At 45.5% G+C, this 19,599-nt stretch overlaps 1 protein-coding gene across 2 annotated transcripts in view; it reads left to right on the forward strand.

The window, feature by feature from the left end:
• LOC116974068 (F-box/WD repeat-containing protein 7-like) overlaps window positions 1–19,599 on the forward strand; it is a 107,275-nt gene that overhangs the window by 48,800 nt on the left and 38,876 nt on the right. The window contains exon 1 of one of the 2 annotated variants that reach the window (XM_033022190.1): window positions 5,618–5,761. The exons of the other annotated variant lie outside the window; for it this stretch is intronic. Coding sequence (XP_032878081.1) covers window positions 5,723–5,761 — 39 coding nt within the window. The 5' untranslated portion in view covers window positions 5,618–5,722. Of the gene's footprint in view, window positions 1–5,617; window positions 5,762–19,599 lie in introns of those variants that run through there. 2 annotated transcript variants of the gene reach the window in all.

Below are 19,599 nucleotides of genomic sequence, written 5' to 3' on the forward strand. Positions count from 1 at the left end.
GCCATGGGAGGTGAGTCCCAGCCTGTTCACCGGCAATGTACCTTTCCTCTATCCACCACCATCTTCAAGTGGCATCAGTGTGTAATTTATCTCTTGCAAAATTAGAGCACATGGTATTGGGGGTAGGGCATTGAAATGGATAGACAACTGGTTGGCAGACAGGAAGCAAAGAGTCGGAATTACTGGGTCCTTTTCAGAATAGCATGCAGTGACTAGTGGGGTGCTGCAAGGCTCGGTGCTGGCACCTCAGTCATTTACAATATATTTTAACAATTTAGATGAGGGAATTAAATGTCCAAGTTTGCGGAAGACATAAAGCTGGGTGGCAGTGTGAGCTGTGATGAGGATGCCATGAGGCTGCAGTATAATGTGGATAAGTGTGAGGTTATCCATTTTGGTGGCAAGAACAGGAAGGCAGATTATTATCTGAATGGTGTCAGATTAGGAAAAGGGGAGGTGCAACGAGACCTTAGCATGCTTGTACACCAGTCACTGAAAGTAAGCATGCAGGTGCAGCAGGTAGTGAAGAAAGCATGTTAAGGGGCTGTCCCACTGTGGCAAGTTAACTGGCGAGTTTAGAAGAGTTTGGGAGAGTTTGTAAAAGTGTCATGTTGAAGACCTCCTTCAACTATGCAGAAGACTAGCTTCGACTAGCTTCGGGAAAATTGGACACCGAATAGTGGAGAGTGAAGAAGACCTCCTTCAATCTCCTTCGACCTCCCTTCGACTATGTTGAAGACTATCTACGACTACCTTCGATTACCTTCAACTACCCTCGATTACCTACGAATAAAATGCCGACCTACTACGACCTACGAGTAAAAAAATATCAATTTCTCCCCCCCCCCCCCCCATGACGACCTTTTTTTACTCACGAGCATTTTTCAGCATGTTGAAAAATATGCCGCGACCTAGCTGAGACCTTGAAGGAGAGTTACAAAAATCTCCTAGGACCTTGTGTCGAGCATGTTGCGAGTCGAGGGCAAACTCTTCTAAACTCGCCAATTAGGTCGCCGCAGTGGGACAGCCCCTTCAGCCATCATTGCAAGAGGATTTGAGTTTAGGAGCAAGGAGGTCCTACTGCAGTTGTACAGGGCCCTGGTGAGACCGCACCTGGAGTATTGTGTGTAGTTTTGGTATCCTAATTTGAGGAAGGACATTCTTGCTATTGAGGGAGTGCAGCGTAGGTTCACCAGGTTAATTCCCGGGCCTGACATATGATGAAATAATGGGTCGACTGGGCTTGTATACACTGGCATTTAGAAGGATGAGAGGGAATCTTAGAGAAACATACAAAATTCTTAAAAGATTGGACAGGCTAGATGCAGGAAAAATGTTCCTGATGTTGGGGGAGTCCAGAACCAGGGGTCTCAGTTTAAGAATAAGGGGTCGGCCATTTAGGTCTGAGATGAGGATAAATTTCTTCACCCAGAGAGTTGTGAATCTGTGGAATTCTCTGCCACAGAAGGCAGTGGAGGCCAATTCACTGGATGTTTTCAAGAGAGAGTTAGATTTAGCTCTTCGGGCTAACGGAATCAAGGGATATGATCATCTTCGTGATATTTAGGCAGCTTTGCTTAAAGGTGTTAATTGACATGCTGTTCACTATTTATAGGAATGCATATGTGGTATTTTGGGCAGAATAAGTATGCCTTCACAGTGTTGACCTTCTTTGCATTCATGAACTGTTGCCATGTGGCCAATTTCACCCACTTCTGGAGTCTTTAACTTAAAACTGGTGTTCTGCAGTTTGTCGACTTGGAGGACAGATCTCATATTACTCTGCTTGCTGGGTAAGGTATTTAATTAATCAGTTGGGCTGGACTTAATGAGGTATGAAACGTGAGTAATTATCAGTTGAAAAAGTGCGATCCAGTGATACTATCAAAGATGTTCCCTCTCTGTGCCATCCTGCTTCAAAGGCATGGTTTAAAATTTAAATGGTCTTGGAGTGTTGCACAGTTGAATACATTGTTCTGTGTAACTATTTTCTGATGTGTATTGATACTGATGCTGATCAGATGTTGTGTGAGACCTGAATGAACTAATATTGTATTCGAGGCAGGAGGTGCTGGAATGGAAGTGCAAAATGATGAGACAAGTGGAGGGGGTGGAAAGTTGACAACTCTGTGGTGAGATTTGACAATTATCACTTTTCCAGTCGGATTTTATCCTTACAAGACGTGTGCGATCTTGAGTATTTTTTTTCCTCAGTTTCTGCTCTGGAACACACCTGTACTTTTAGTACACGCGAACACTGTATTTCTCTGGTAGATAAAAATGCTGGAGAAACTCAGCAGGTGAGGCAGCATCTATGGAGTGAAGGAATAGGTGACATTTCAGGTCGAGACCCTTCTTCAGACTGATGTGGAGGCGGGAAGAAGAAAGGAAGAGGCGGAGACAGTGGGCTGTGGGAGAGCTGGGAAGGGGTGCGGAAAGGGGGAGAAAGCAAGGACTACCTGAAATTGGAGAAGTCAATGTTCATACCGCTGGGGTGTAAAATACCCAAGCAAAATATGAGGTGCTGCTCCTCCAATTTACGATGGGCCTAACTCTGGCCATGGAGGAGGCCCAGGACAGAAAGGTCGGATTCGGAATGGGAGGGGGAGTTGAAGTGCTGAGCCACCGGGAGATCAGGTTGGTTATTGCGAACTGAGCGAAGGTTTTGGGCGAAGCGATCGCCAAGCCTCCGCTTAGTCTCACCGCTGTATTTCTCTGTACTTTTGTGTAAGCAAAATTGCCCGGAGTGTGAATGGATCTTTGCTATTTTTAGGACATTCAGGGAATGTAGGAAATAAATTGCTGGTATCCTGGCGGAGATATTTCATCCGTGGATGAGGTACTGGATGGCTGCTGGGTACCTAATGTTACAGCCTTTTTTAAGGCTGCAAAGACAAGCCAAGTAGCTACAGGCCAGTCAGCCAGACAGGGTGAAAGTGTTATTGGAAGGGATTCTGAGCGACAGAATCTACCTACATTTGTAAAGGCAGCGACTGATTAGAGATATCAAAATGGCTTTGTACATCGGAAATGGAAATTGTGTCTCATGATTTGGATATAACTTCTTGAAGAGGTGGACAAGGGAATTGATGAGAGCAGGACAGTAGATATCGTCTATCAAGGCCTTTGACAAAGTCCCATGTGCTAGGCTAATCCAGAAGGTTAGATCATAGAGTATCCTGGGTGAGCTTGATAATTGGATACAAAGTTGGCTCGGTGGTATGTGTCATGGAGTCATTCAGCACTGAAGCAGGCCTTCGGCCCAACTTGAACATGCTGTCCAACATGGCCCATATCCCTCGAAACCTTTCCTGTCCATGTACTTGTCCAAGTGTCTTTTAAATGTTATTGTATCTGTCTCAATGACCTCCTCTGGCAGCTCGTTCCATATTCCTACCACCCTTTACGTGGACAACGTTGTCCCTCAAGTTTGTGATAAAACCTACCTCTCTCACCTTAAACCTTTGTTTTTTAATCCCCTACACTAGATCAAAGGCACCAAGTATTCACACTTTCTCATCCCCTCTCAGTTTTATCCAGTTCTGGGAAGTCACCCCTCAGCCTCCTGCATGCCAAGGAATAAAGTAAACTGCCCTGCCCAACCTCTCCCTGTAGCTCACCCCCTCAAGTGGTGGCAACATCCTTGTGAACCCTCTGGACTCATTCCAGCTTATTGATATCCTTAACAAGGCACAAAGTGCTGGAGTAACTCGTCAGGTCAGGTAGCATCGCTGGAGAGCATGGATGTTTCCGATTGAGACCTTTCTTCAAGTTCATTGCCGTTCGTTCTTCCAACTCTCGGAAGAATGTCATGAAGCTGGACTGAGCAGAGATGTGGATGTCACTGGAACTGGCAGCTTGAGTTATGAGGAGAGACTGGATAAACTGGGGGCTTTTTTCCCTCTGGCGTATATAGGAGATTGCGGGGCAACCCTGTAGTAATAAAACCATGAGGGGCAAAAATATAGTGATTGTTCGCAGTCTTTTTCCCTGGGTAGGGGAATCGAGGGCATAGTTTCATAGTGAGAGTAGGGATATATTAGGCAACCTTTTCCCAGCACAGGTATGAATTACTTGTTCAATGTCTGGTTTTGATTTACTTGCTGGCAGTTCAAAAGTACTATATTTAAAGATGTGTTTGTTTCCCTGTAGGTAATGCTTATAGATGACACAGTGATCTTGAAAGGAGAGGGAATGCATGAGAGAGGCAATTTGTGGCGTGGTGTTTGGTATAGCGTAGTCCTGATGTGTACAGATCTATCACTGAGAGTTTTGAAGTCTATCACTGTACTGTGTAAGCTGGTGACCAGGCGTAGGTGATGAGTGTATGTGTATTATACTGTGCTGGGTGATGGTGGGGCAAGTGTGTCAGTGTGATGTTGGGTTTGGAATTGTTCCTGAACTACTGGTCATTCATTCTTTCACAATTGTGGCAATGGATTAGTGAATACTCTCAAGGTGCTGGAGTAACTCATTGGGACAGGCAGCATCTGTGGATAGAAGGAATGGGTGATGATTCCGATCAAGACCCTTCTTCACACTCTCCTCGTTAGTATCTGCCTCGTTGACTCTTGCAGACTGATGTCCTGTCATCTACATTTCACATGTTATTTTGCCTAAATTGTCAAATTCTTGTGTATCCATGACCACCAGCCGCAGAAACTGATTTTCATATTTTTCTTCAACTATTCCTATCTTGTCAGGCAACAAAGCTGGTGAGATTTGGGTGGATTTTTGGTGTAAAACACTAGGGAATAGTGTGTTTCCATCGCCGCATGGTCTGTGATACACCCCACGATGTTCCTTGTTTCACGTTGATAAATGTCAAGTGTGCTTGCATTACTGATGTCTATCCAACTAGTGGGTCATTAGCCCAACATTATGCTTGTCCTGATTACACAAGCAGGATTTTTTTTCCCTATGCTTTACATTTTTTTAAACCGTTTGATTAATGGAATTTATGAAAGAATCCCATGTGTAGAACAAATCATTAAATTTGAAGAAGGGTCTCGACCCGAAATGTCACCAATTCTTTCTCTCCAGAGATGCTGCCTGTCCCGCTGAGTTACTCCGGCATTTTGTGTCTATCTTTGGTTGAAACCAGCATCTGCAGTTCCTTCAGACACAAATCAGCGAGTCTGTCCTTTGCAGCCTTCAGCAGACTGGAGCTGTCTGGCTATCATTCCTCAACGGACGGACATAGCTGGGTTGCTGAATCTGAATCACTGCTTTGATCTGAAACATGATTCCTGCTTGATCTAAATTGGGAGAGGATTTTTGTAATCACTGAGTTTCTTTCCTTTCATTGTGTTCGATGCTGCTCTTCCTGATGCAGACGCATGGCTGCCTGCACTGGCGGTGGGGGGAACCTGACTTCATCATTGTCCTTCCAGTCATAGACAATTAACAGCCATTTTATTCAGCAGTACAGCCTGAACTGGGGGCAGTATGTTTTGAAGAATGCGGTGGCTGTAAAGGAACAGTTCCTCTTGCCTGTTGATCTGTTGGAATATTTTAATTGTCAGTGAGCCTGTTCCCTCTAGTGCAATGGTACAGCTCTGTGCGTACCTCCCTGCAAGCTGTCACACCCAGCTCAGTCCTCGTGTGTGTGTGGTAGAGGGAGCACTCTGCCTAGTCGGCATTCTGTGAAGTTTCCAGGAAATGTTATGTGTTAAACAAGTGGGTCGGGTCACCCGTCTGAGTCACAGCAAAGCCGCCTGCCATGGGATTTTACAGCACCTTCAAGCTATTCCTATGCAAAGTAAGTCTGCCTCCTCTAAATACCACAAATGATTCTTTCATAATGGTTAGCAAGTTATTGTGACTGAGAAATACCGTCTTCAGATAGTACAACCGGCCTCTGCGATAACTAACGTCAGTCTTCCCATTTTGAGCTCCTTTCAGAGGTTGCACTTTTGTCTTTTGAAACTGAGACTCAAATGCCTAAATTGGCAATGCTGTTGGAAGCAGTGATTGCATTAGTGAAGAGCTGTCGAAGCATCTGATGCTTTGTTACTTACTGGAGGATTAGGTTCCCTTCATGACTACATTTCATTGAAACACAACTAATAAAGAAACACAACTAATAATGCCTGAAATAAAGCATATTTCCATCTTTGTCTCTGGTATTATGTTGGGTGTCTGGCATTGCCTGTTTTGGTGTTTAATTAATATTAGTGTTTGAGTGATATCACCATTCAGAACTCATGGCTCATTCTCACACTGTTTAGATTATTGTATTTGAAAGCAAGACTTGCCTGTCAAGCTTTGGGCTTTTCAAGTAATGTGTAACTCATTGGGCCAGGTTGCAGCATGTGCTATATGAAGGTCATATGTTTAAAGACACATTGGTGACAGTAGTCATAAAGTAACACAATTCCAACCTAGCTATGCCAGTGGGGTGCTACAGATCCTGTGTGCTATAGGTCCTGTGTGCTACAGATCCTGTGCTAGATGTAAACCTTTGCTTTAGGTGGGGAGTCAGTGATAGGAACAGGAAAACCTTCTACGAAGGTGTTTGATATAATCTTTGTATATGCTTTGATGTTGTATATGCTTTGATGTAATGAGATTGGAGATTTTGATAACAGGTGGGTTAAAACATAGAAACATAGAAAATAGGTGCAGGAGGAGGCCGTTCGGCCCTTCGAGCCCAATGGCCATTCATTGTGACCATGGCTGATCGTCCCCTGTCAATAACTGGTGCCTGCCTTCTCCCCATATTCCTTGACCCCATATCTCTATCTAACTCTCTTAAATCCATCCAGTGATTTGGCCTCCATTGCCCTCTGTGGCAGGGAATTCCATAAATTCACAACTCTGGGTGAAAAAGTTTTTTCTCACCTCAGCCTTAAATGGCCTCCCCTTTATTCTAAGACTGTGGCCCCTGGTTCTGGACTCGCCCAACATTGGGAATATTTTTCCTGTCCAGTCCTTTTATAATTTTACATGTTTCTATAAGATTCCCCCTCATCCTTCTAAACTCCAGTGAATACAAGCCTAGTCTTTTCAATCTTTCCTCATATGACAGCCCCGCCATTCCAGGGATCAATCTTGTGAACCTACGCTGCACTGCCTCAATCACAAGGATGTCCTTCCTCAAATTAGGAGACCAAAACTGTGCACAATTCAAATTAGGAGACCAAAACTGTACACAGTAGTGGCAGGAAGTAGCTGTTCAGCCACTTCAGACTGAGAAAAGGGGGATCCAGCCTGTGTAGGCAGGTGGAATTAGATTGGCTTCAAGGTTGGCAAATAGATGCTGGGCCAAAGGGTCTTTTCCTGTGTTCTACCATTCTGTTGGGCCATATCTGATTAGTATAAGTTGCTGCTGTATAATCTCTGCATGCTTTGATGGTAGAAAGTGCCATGTCCGACATGTTTCCACTGCCGTATCTGAGAGCTGTCTAAGGGTAGTGGTAAACGGAATTTAACTCCAAGGTGGTACAACTCTAACTTTATCATCCCCGTCCCCTCTCATGTTTTGGATTTCCAAATTCGATTCTCAACATCTTTTTTTCTGAGTAAGTTTATACCTAAATTTGAACCTCCCATCACCTCTGAAACACGAGGGACTACCACCCTTGTTTACACTCCCTGTCTTCATCAATTAAGTGAATAATAATGGTGAAAAAAGACACAAGGTGCTGGAGTAACTCAGTGGGTCAGGCAGCATCTGTGGAGAACATGAATAGGTGACGTTTCACAGAGTGCTGGAGTAACTCAGTGGGTCAGGCAGCATCTGTGGAGAACATGGATAGGTGACGTTTCACAGAGTGCTGGAGTAGCTCAGCGGGTCAGGCAGCATCTGTGGAGAACATGGATAGGTGACGTTTCACAGAGTGCTGTAGTAACTCAGCGGGTCAGGCAACACTTGTGGAGAACATGGATAGGTGACGTTTCACAGAGTGCTGGAGTAACTCAGCATCTGAAACGTCACCTATCCATATACCCCAGAGATGCTGCCTGACCCGCTGAGTTACTCCAGCACTCTGTGTCTATCTTTGGTATAAACCGGCATCTGCAGTTCCTTGTTTTACAATAATCGTGAAAACTGAGCTTCCCCATAATTAATGCCACAATAACTGCTCTGTTGTTGCTTCTGATCAGTCTATCAATGGCGGAACAGTTGTAGCTCTTTAATTGTGGGCCAATTATTGAATCTGGAGGATTTCAAGAAGGAGAACTAATTTTCATTTTTGTTACCTATTTTAATATCCTTGGGTGAGAATCATCAAATTCTTAGGGTGGACAAAAATGCTGGAGAAACTCAGCGAGTGAGGCAGCATCTGAAGGGTCTCGACCCGAAACGTCACCTATTTCCTTCGCTCCATAGATGCTGCCTCACCCGCTGAGTTTCTCCAGCATTATTGTCTACCTTCGATTTTTCCAGCATCTGTAGTTCCTTCTTAAAAATTCTTAGGGTCATGTATGAAGTTGTAACTGTGCCTCTACTATTTAGATATTTTAGACTTTAGAGATGCAGCATTGTAACTGCCTGTCCATGTGACAAGCACTAGCACTATCCTACACACTGTGGACAATGTACATTTGCACCAAAGCCAATTAACCCACTAACCTGCATGTCTTTGGAGCATGGGAGTAAACCGGAGCACCCAGAGAAAACCCACGTGGTCACAGGCAGAACGTACAAACTCCGCATAGACAGCACCCATAGTTAGGATGGAACCCGGGTTACTGACGCTGCAAGGCAGCAACTGTGCTGCCCTCCAACGTTGATTTTTATCAACTAGTTTGGTAACAACTTATTGTTACAGGACAGAGTGAGCATTTATTTTAGACTCTCATTGTAATAGTGCTGTACAGCTTCGACATCATTTGAGATCTGCCTAAAACTAAAATTCTTCTGTCAAGAAAATAGGGAGAATTCGAAGAATGTTTCTTTTCTGCAGTTGGTTTTTCACAGTAATATGCTGACATCAGCATTCTGATTCGTTTTGTATCGGCTGCTATTCAGGGACATGAGAATGAACGGTCTGCTCTTGCTCCATCACAAAGGGGCCTAAGTGAATAAGTCACACGCAGGTCGTATCTTGCAGTAATTCAGGCTGCATCGCTTCAAATGCTCACTATTGGTAGATTTTACTAAGTTTACTAATAACACCACAAGGTAAGCAGATTCCAGTGTGGGAACGTGTCACGCTAGCAATGTGACCAGTATACCTTGTTCTACCAGACCTAAATGTTTACCGGAAGCACGTTTAGTCTTGCTGTTCACAGGCTATTAAACTTCATTCATGGGTTCCTGTAACGTCTTTGTAAATGGCTAATGCTTCTAATATGACATTATGCTTGTTTTGGGAATACTGTCCCATGCCTAGAAATACATCTTAATGGAGTTTATCGATTGGCTAAAAGATTCTGTTTCTCTCCTCCCTTCATTAAAATGTTTTATACATTTTGAATGAGATACATCTTAGTCTCTTTGAAAATAGAGACCTTTTAATATCTCTGGTATATCACACCAGATCCTAAACAGATAAAATACCGGGTTAGATGATACTTGCAATCAAGGCAGCCTGTTAAAATCTACAGTATATATCTGGGCCTTAAAAACTGCTGAGTACAGAATTCTAAATTGGTAACTGAACTGACGAAGAAGAGGCAACATTTCTTGAGTTTGAAGGGAGACTTGTCAAAGCAAAGATCTTTTCAGATGGAAGGGACGTGATCAAGCTGTACATCGCATGTCTGGTCCCTTCTGTTCAGAATCTATTTGGTCCCCACATGTTTACGTAGCTGGTTGAGTTGAGTTTCTCGTTGGTAATGATCTGGAGGTTGTTTATAGTGAGGATAGAAACATGGAAAATAGGCCATTCGGCCCTTCGAGCCTGCACCGCCATTCAATATGATCATGGCTGATCATCCAACTCAGTTTCCTGTACCTGCCTTCTCTCCATACCCCCCAGATTTAGCAGGTGGTAATGGCACTGAATATTAAGGGTTAGTTGCTCTGGTTGGAGGTGGTTGCTACTTGGTAGTTTTATGGTGTGAATGTTACTTGCCTGTCAGTCCATGATCGCATATTATAGCTAGGTAAATGGAATTGAAGGTAGACAAAAGTGCTGGAGAAATTCAGTGGGTGCGGCAGCATCTATGGAGCGAAGGAAATAGGCAACATTTCGGGCCGAAGCCCTTCTTCAGACCAAAGATTATAGAGCAGAGCAAGATAGACCACTCCTCCGAAATCCAATGGGCTGACGTGTAGTACGTCACGGCCGCCATTTGTTTATGCCAAACGCGACATCTTAGGTAGCGGGGACGGACTCCACAGTTATACAATCTGCTCTTACATCAGGTCGCAGGGAAAAGCAAAGATACTAGAGGCTCCTCTAGTATCTTTGGGGGAAGAGGACGTTTTCTCCACTCCTGAGTTGATCCAGGACTGATTCTCGGTCCCCCCGATACCAGATAAAGGCGGCCGGCGGGAGTGCCTCAAGCGTCTTCCCGCGGTCGGCGCTCCCGAGGCAGCGGGCAATGCTCCTCTAGTATCTTTGATGTAATCCGTTCCAAAAATTGATCCGCTCAATCATCTTTGGTGTAATTAGTGTTGTTGGGAAAAGTGTGTTATATATAATTGATCACTTCACATATTTAGTTAATATTATTGTAAACTTTATTAATAATATTGTAAATTGCAGCTCAATAAAATGGCGTGTCATACCCATGTCATACTACGCTTTTTTCGCAGAGTGGCGCATCTTGCTCTGCTCTATAATCTTTGGTTCAGACTATGGAATTGCACATTGTTCCTTCCAGCTGCAAATATCCTCACCTCTGGCTCTGACGCCAGAAAGGTCATTGGTAAAACAGCTCGAAGTACTTGGCTCACGAACAATGCCCTGAGGACCACCTGCAGTAATACTGTGGGGCGGGAATGATTGACTGCTCTTAATCCGAGCCATCTTCCTTTGTTCAAGGTGCGACTGCAAGTATTGGATCGTTTTCCCATTGTTCCTTGACTTCAGTAGCACCAGGACTCCTTCATGTCGTTCTTGCCGTCAAGTCAATGCCGTGGTAAACGCTAGCTTCTTTCAGCTTCGGACGATAGCTAAAATAAAACAATTCCTCCAGTTTGATGACCTGGAAAAGATCATCCACACATTCATCTCCTCCCGACTAGATTACTGCAACTCCCTTTACACTGGCATCAGCCAATCTTCCCTGTCCCGCCTGCAACTGGTCCAAAACGTCGCAGCGAGACTCCTGACGGGCCCCCAAAAAGGGACCACATCACCCCGATCCTGGCCTCTCTCCACTGGCTCCCTGTGAGGTTCCGTATAAACTTCAAAATACTCCTCCATGTCTGCAAAACCCTCAATGGGCTTGCCCCCACCTACATAAAAAGTCTTCTCACCCACCACTCCACCTCCAGGCCCCTCAGATCGGCCGACTTGGGGTTGCTGAATATCCCACGGTCTAGGCATAAGCTAAGGGGCGACCGCGCCTTTGCGGTTGCAGCCCCTAGACTGTGGAACAGCATCCCCCTTTCCCATCAGAACTGCCCCCTCCATCGACTCTTTTAAGTCAAGACTAAAGACTTATCTCTACTCCCAAGCCTTTCCTGACGTCCTCTGAGTGAGGGCTACATGTATATATGTATGTAGCCTGTTTTGTTGTGCAATTCTTATAACAAATGTAAAACACTTTGGCCAACGAGAGTTGTTTTTTAAATGTGCTATATAAATAAATGTGACTTGACTTGACTTGATCAGATATTGCTGTGATATCAAGAGCAGCCACATGCACCACCCAAGGGTCTCGACCCCAAACGTTACCTATTTCCTTCGCTCCGCTGAGTTTCTCCAGCATTTTTGTCTTCCTTCAAATTTGTGGTAGTGGTTTGTGAATTCCATGCGGGTGGATATCTGCTGCACAAATTGCTGGAACATGGCTGTGCAGTAGATGGGGGCAATTGATTTCGTCTCTTGACGAAGGTGGCTCTCTGAAAGTGTTGCTGATTGAACCACATTTTCCTCCTGTGGTATTGTGCTTCACAAGTCAGTCAAATCTATGTGCCGTATAGATGCACAATATCATCCACTAAAGAGCTGCAAAGAAATCTAAATTTGGACAGAAATGGTAACTGAAGTAGATAGGCAGCTTTGTAAACCATGGTTGTCATTTGCTATTAAGGTCTGATGCACATCAGAAAGCAGTTGAGCTTGAAGATTTATGATGCGTGCACTCTGGCCATCATTCCACACACTGGGTCATCTGTTCTACCCAGTGTAGCAGTAAATGGTCTGTAATAGTTGCAGCGTGAATAGTTGTGTGCGAAGGCTTGTTTCCTTTTCCACTCTTCCTGTGTGCTGCTAAAAGAAGCCCCCACACAAACATTGGTTGGTTGCAACATTAAAATCCAGGATGAGATGGAGTACAGAATAGAGACCAAGAACCTTGTGTCGCTATTTCGAGGCAACTGCGTAGCTGTTAATTGCAGCAACATGAGGAGTTTTGTCCCTGTGAAGCGGGAGGTGGGGTGAACACAACCCTGTCCTTGTCTTCCACTGTGCTGCTCCAGACATGGACTGTATCAGTTCATTGTCTAGACAGAGCAGCACTGTCTCCAGTGTGGTCCCTTCACACTGATGCAGTGGTCAGGAGAGCTGCCTTGTATTTATCTTGGACATCCGAGAAGATATGCACATCCAGTAGGATTGTCTCAAAATACTACAGCGGCTTTGTAAAATATTGTGACAGGATGTATCTCAGGCCGGTGTGGCAGCTGCTCTGCTCTTGACCGCCTGAACCTGCAGACAGTGGTGAACACAAGCCACCCCATCACCTGCGATACCAGCATGGAAACCAGCCTTTCAGCCCGCCAGATACACGCCGGCCATCAATCACTCATTCTATACTAGCCCACTTTCTCATCGCTTGGGGAGTCTGCATCCTGCGGGCATGAACATTGAATTCTCCCAATTTTGTTAGCCCTTGCTGTCTCCTCCCATCCCTCAGCCCTCAGGCTCCTCCTCCTCCTTTTTCCTTTCTTCTCCCCACCACCCCCCATCAGTCTGAATAAGGGTTTCGGCCCGAAACGTTGCCTATTTCCTTTGCTCCATAGATCCTGCTGCACCCGCTGAGTTTCTCCAGCATTTTTGTGTACCTTCGATTTTCCAGCATCTGCAGTTCCTTCTTAAACACTTTCTCATCCATTCCTTTCAGACTAGGAGCCATTTACAGAGGCCAATTAATCTGCAAACACACCACTGTGGGATGTGGGGGGAAACCAGTGGACCTGGGGGAATCCCCACGGTCAGAAGGAGAAGGTGCAAACTCCACACAGACAGCAGCCACGGTCAGGATTGAATCGTGGGTTTCTGGTGCTGTGAGGCATCAGCTCTACCAGCTGCACCACTGTGCCATCTATCACTGTGTACACACTAGTGTGCGTGACAATAAACCCATCTGAACCTGAAGTGAGAGAACCATGTTGGTTTGGTTTTCCTCTGGGTGCTCTGGCTTTCTCCCACAACACATAAGACATGCATGTGGATTAATGAATGACTGCCCTAGTTGCCCTAAATTGCCCTAGAGCTGGGGGAAGAATTGGAGAGGCTGCCGTCCCATTCACCATCAGTACACCTGCTGCAACGTGTACCATATAACCATGTAACCATATATAACCATAACAATTACAGCACGGAAACAGGCCATCTCGGCCCTTCTAGTCCGTGCCGAACACTTATTCTCCCCTAGTCCCATCTACCTGCACTCAGACCATAACCATTCCTTTCCCGTCCATATAACTATCCAATTTATTTTTAAATGATAAAATTGAACCTGCCTCCACCACCTCCGCTGGAAGCTCATTCCACACAGCTACCACTCTCTGAGTAAAGAAGTTCCCCCTCATGTTACCCCTAAACTTCTGTCCCTTAATTCTCAAGTCATGTCCTCTTGTTTGAATCTTCCCTACTCTCAGTGGGAAAAGCTTATCCACGTCAACTCTGTCTATACCTCTCATCATTTTAAAGACCTCTATCAAGTCCCCCCTTAACCTTCTGCGCTCCAAAGAATAAAGACCTAACTTGTTCAACCTTTCTCTGTACTATTCACACAACGCAGCAGATTACTTGGCTCTCCATGTTTAGGTGATTTTGAACCCTTACACAACTCTCTTTAGATTTTACGTTTAGACACGGCTAACACAAACTGACAGTGGCTGTGTCACGCATCAAGACGTCTTCAGGTTGTATTTTGATTTGGGAGTTGTGGTCACAGTTTGGACAATGTTAATTTAACATTACATTAGTCTCAATAACTGCCTTCCCATGAAAGTTTCACTGAGTTGAATTTATTTTGTCTAATGTAACAATAATGAAAATGTAATGAAGATTTCCAATTAGTGGTGTTTCATCTCTCTGGATTATCGAATGGGGTGCGGCAGCATAATGCTCAAGATTTCATAACTAACTCAACTAAGGACTCTGGCCACAACACAAATAACTAGTCAAGTCAAGTCAAGTTTATTCGTCACATCCACATACGAGATGTGCAGTGAAATGAAACGTGGCAATGCTTGCGGATTGTGTAAACAAACTACAAACAGAATGGAACAGAATCACATATTCACGTATTACATAATTGTGGGAGAAGAAAAAGGAAAAAACAGCAATTTTAAAAAGACATCACACAACAGTAAATTGGTTCAGTAAAGGTAGTCCCTGGTGAGATAGGAGTTTACAGTCCTAATGGCCTCTAGGAAGAAACTCCTTCTCATCCTCTCCGTTCTCACAGCATGGCAACAGAGGCGTTTGCCTGACTGTAGCAGCTGGAACAGTCCGTTGCTGGGGTGGAAGGGGTCTCCCATGATCTTGCTGGCTCTGGATCTGCACCTTCTGGTGTATAGTTCCTGCAGGGGGGGCGAGTGTAGTTCCCATAGTGCGTTCGGCCGAACGCAATACTCACTGCAGAGCCTTCTTGTCCTGGGCAGAGCAGTTCCCAAACCAAATCGTGATGTTTCCGGACAAGATGCTTTCCACAGCCGCTGAGTAGAAGCACTGAAGGATCCTCAGAGACACTCTGAATTTCCTCAATTGCCTGAGGTGGTAAAGGCGCTGCCTTGCCTTATGCCCCTATCCCACTTAGGAAACCTCTGGAGACTTTGCGCCCCACCCAAGGTTTCCGTGCGGTTACCGGAGGTTGCAGGCGGTTGCCGGAGGTTGCAGGTAGTGGAAGCAGGTAGGGAGACTGACAAAAACCTCCAGGAACCTCCGGGAACCGCACGGAAACCTTGGGTGGGGCGCAAAGTCTCCAGAGGTTTCCGTTCAGGTTTCCTAAGTGGGACGGGCATTACTCACCAGTGCTGCAGCGTGTGATGTCCATGTCAGATCCTCTGAGATGTGGACTCCCAGGTATTTGAAGCAGCTCACCCTATCCACAGTATCCCCATTTATCTTCAATGGTGTGTATGTCCTCGGATGATGTGCCCTCCTAAAGTCCACGATCAGCTCCGTAGTCAGCAACTAGTGACATACTAGTCATTAGAGCCACACTAATCATTTCTCAGGGGATGATGTATTTGTGGATTAAAACATGACTGAATATACTGCTGAATGAACTTACCATGCTTGAGTATGAGAGTAATGTCAACTTGACTTGATTTATACATGCTTTGTGAAATTGGTCTGGGTTGTTGATATAGTCCATCTTGCATGAATTTACCATGCTTGAGTATGAGAATAATATAGACTCGGATTTGGAGATGCTTTGTGAAGTTGGTCTGGGCTGTTGGTTTAGTCCATCACACTTCTACTCTTCAATTTGCACAGGTTGATTCCTGTAGTTGTAAAATATTGAGAATGTTGCATTGGCCTAGATAATGTGATCATCTCTCATGAATTGTGCATTGCATCGCTTTTGATGTGAAGACTATCTTTGCCCCCCTCTTAATATTGCTTTGAGCTGTGTTGGTGGAGGAGGGAGTGAGGGCAGAGAAATGAAGGCATACCTGGGGTGTGTACAGTTCCCTTTGAAATGGATGTCGTTTGATCATTGCTCTGGTGCTTCTGCGCTGCCTTAGGCTGATCTATCTGGTGAATGGATAAGATCTTCCACAAGTAGCATTGATGCTTATTAATCACCTTGAGGTGTCTCTTTATGTTATTATTTTTTTCTCAGCGCTTTGCATTAGAGCAGGGTTTCTGATTCATAGTTTAATTTTGTATCCAATATTGTATTGTGTGCAGGTGCAGGATTCATTACTATTAGAATGGATGTACATCATGGGATGAATGTTACACAAGTATTTGTCTCCATTCTCTGGTAACTTCTCCAATAAGTTCGGCATCTGGTTCTATCCCTGGTAAATTAAAATCCTTGGCTACGTTGCTTACAGAAGTATCATGCCAACATACTAGGTAGACAAAAATGCTGGAGTAACTCAGCGGGTAAGACAGCATCTATGGAGAGAAGGAATAGGCGACATTTCGTGTCGAGACCCTTCATACTGATGTGGGGGGGGAAGAAGAAAGGAAGAAGCGGAGGCAGTAGGCTTATGGGAGAGCTGGGAAGAGGGGAAGGAGGGAGAAAGCAGGGACTATCTGAAATTGGAGAAGTCAATGTTCATACCGCTCGGGTGTAAACTACCCAAGCGGAATATGAGGTGCTGCTCCTCCAATTTGCGCTGGGCCTCACTCTGGCCATGTAGGAGGCCCAGGACAGAAAGGCCGGATTCGGAATGGGAGGGGGAGTTGAAGTGCTGAGCCACCGGGAGATCAGGTTGGTTATTGCGGACCGAGCGGAGGTGTTGGGCGAAGCGATCGTAAGCCTGCGGTTGGCCTCACCGATGTAGAGCAGCTGACACCTAGAGCAGTGGATGCAATAGATGAGGATGGAGGAGGTGCAGGTGAACATCTGCCTCACCTGGAAAGACTGCCTGGGTCCTTGGATGGAGTCAAGGGGGGAGGTAAAGCGACAAGTGTAGCATTTCCTGCGGTTGCAAGGGAAAGTACCAGGGGAGGGGGTTGTTTGGGTGGGAAGGGAAGAATTGACCATGTAGTTACAGAGGGAGCGGTCTCTGCGGAAAGCAGAAAGGGGAGGAGATGGGAAGATGTGGCCAGTAATGGGATCTCATTGGAGGTGATGAAAATGTCAGAAGATTATTTGTTGTATGTGACGGCTGATGGGGTGGAAGGTGAGGACAAGGGGGACTCTGCCCTTGTTACGAGTGGGGGGATGGGGAGCGAGAGCTATGGGGTACAGAAGAGATCCTGGTGAGAGCCTCATCTATAGTCGAAGAGGAACCCCCGTTCCATAAAGAATGAGGATATCATCGATGCCCTAGTCTGGACCACCTCATCCTGGGTGTAGATGCGGCGTAGACGGAGGAATTGGGAGTAGGGGATAGTCCTTACAGGAAGCAGGTTGGGAAGAAGTGTAGTCCAGATGGGGGTCAGTGGGTTTGTAGTAGATGTCGGTCAGCAGTCTGTTACCTGCGATGGAGATAGAAACATAGAAAATAGGTGCAGGAGGAGGCCCATTCGGCCCTTTGAGCCAGCACCGCCATTCATTGTGATCATGGCTGATTGTCTCCAATCAATAACCCGTGCCTGCCTTCTCCCCATATCCCTTGATTCCACCAGCCCCTAGAGCTCTATCTAACTCTCTCTTAAATCCATCCAGTGATATGGCCTCCACTGCCCTCTGTGGCAGGGAATTCCATAATTTCACAACTCTCTGGGTGAAAAAGTTTTTTCTCACCTCAGTCCTAAATGACCTCCCCTTTATTCTAAGACTGTGGCCCCTCTGGTTCTGGACTCGTCCAACATTGGGAACATTTTTCCTGCATCTAGCCTGTCCAGTCCTTTTATAATTTTATATGTTTTTATAAGATCCCCCTCATCCTTCTAAACTCCAGTGAATACAAGCCTAGTCTTTTCAATCTTTCCTCATATGACAGTCCCGACATCCCAGGGATCACTCTCGTGAACCTACGCTGCACTGCCAGATAGTGAGGTCTAGAAATGGGAGGGAGATGTCGGAAATGGTCCAGGTGTATTTGAGTGCCGGATGGAAGTTAGTGGTGAAATGGATGAAGTCAGTGAGTTCTGCATGGGTGCAGGAGGTAGCACCAAAGCAGTCGTCAATGTAGCGGAGGTAGAGTTCGGGGATAGGGTCACGGTACGCCTCGAACAAGGATTGTTCGACGTACCCTACAAAGAGGCAGTCATAGCTGGGGCCCATGCGTGTGCCCATAGCTACGCCTTGGATATGGAGGAAATGGGAGGAGTCAAAGGAAAAGTTGTTGGGGGTAAGGACCAGCTCCACTAGGCGGAGGAGAGTATCGGTAGACGGGGATTGGTTGCTTCTGCGGTCGAGGAAGAAACGGAGGGCTTTAAGACCCTCCTGGTGGGGGATGGAGGTGTAGAGTGACTGGACATCCATGGTGAAGATGAGGGAGTGGGGGCCTGTAAAACGGAAGTCATGAAGGAGACTAAGAGCGTGTGAGGTGTCTTGAACATAGGTAGGGAGGGATTTGACCAGGGGGGATAGGATGGAGTCGAGGTATGTGGAAATAAGTTCGTTAGGACATGAAGATACTATGTTGTATTTATTTATAAATCTATTTCCCCTTTACTCTGCACGGACTCACTTTACACGTTTAAACCTCCATTTCAAATGTTCCTGCTCCTTGGTTTGTAGCTTTCCCTTCTTCCCCTAAACCCCTCCATGGTCAACATCGCAATCTCTGCGACGCCCACACTTCATAATGACAACCAAGGCAAAATTACTGCCCATATCAAGCTAGGCTGCATATATGGAGACACAAACACTTTCTCAGGTGCCGAAGAAAGTTAATACATAGATGTACACTCTCAATAACATCACTATGAAGGAACCACAGTAGACACAAAAGGCTGGAGTAACTCAGCGGGGCAGGCAGCATCTCTGGAGAGAAGGAATGGGTGATATTTCGGGTCGAGACCCTTCTTCAGACTTCTTCACACACCATGAAGGAACCAGTTTAGTTTGCTGGTGACATAGATGCCTGGGAACATGAAGCTATGGATCATCTCCACAGCAGCTCTGTTGATGACGACAAGTTATCTTCAGCCCCTCGTTTCCTTAATTCAACGACTAACTCAAGTGGAGTTAATGTCAATATGTACAAGTTTGGTGAAGTACAGGTGTGATGAAGACCTTGCTTGTAACTGCATCTCAGGCACATAGTTGCTTCTTGCTGGGTTTTATTCATCATTACCTTTGCTCATCCGAGTTACCTCGTCTCCAGTCCATTATTCCAGGGGAGGCAGGAAAAGCGAATCCCCTGTTGAGAAATCTGATTGGTATAGTAGTTTATGGAGAGGTGAGACAATCTCTCCAACATTGGGCCACAGTTTAAGAATAAGGGGTCGGCCATTTAGGACTGAGAGGAGGAAAAACCTTTTCACCCAGAGAGTTGTGAATCTGTGGAATTCACAGAAGGCAGTGGAGGCCAATTCACTGGATGTTTTCAAGAGAGAGTTAGATTTAGTTCTTAGGGCTAACGGAATCAAGGGATATTGGGGAAAAAGCAGGAACGGGGTACTGATTGGGGATGATCAGCCATGATCATATTCAATGGCAGTGCTG

Source organism: Amblyraja radiata, chromosome 6 (genome assembly GCF_010909765.2).
Source record: "Amblyraja radiata isolate CabotCenter1 chromosome 6, sAmbRad1.1.pri, whole genome shotgun sequence".
NCBI classification, from domain to species: domain Eukaryota; kingdom Metazoa; phylum Chordata; class Chondrichthyes; order Rajiformes; family Rajidae; genus Amblyraja; species Amblyraja radiata.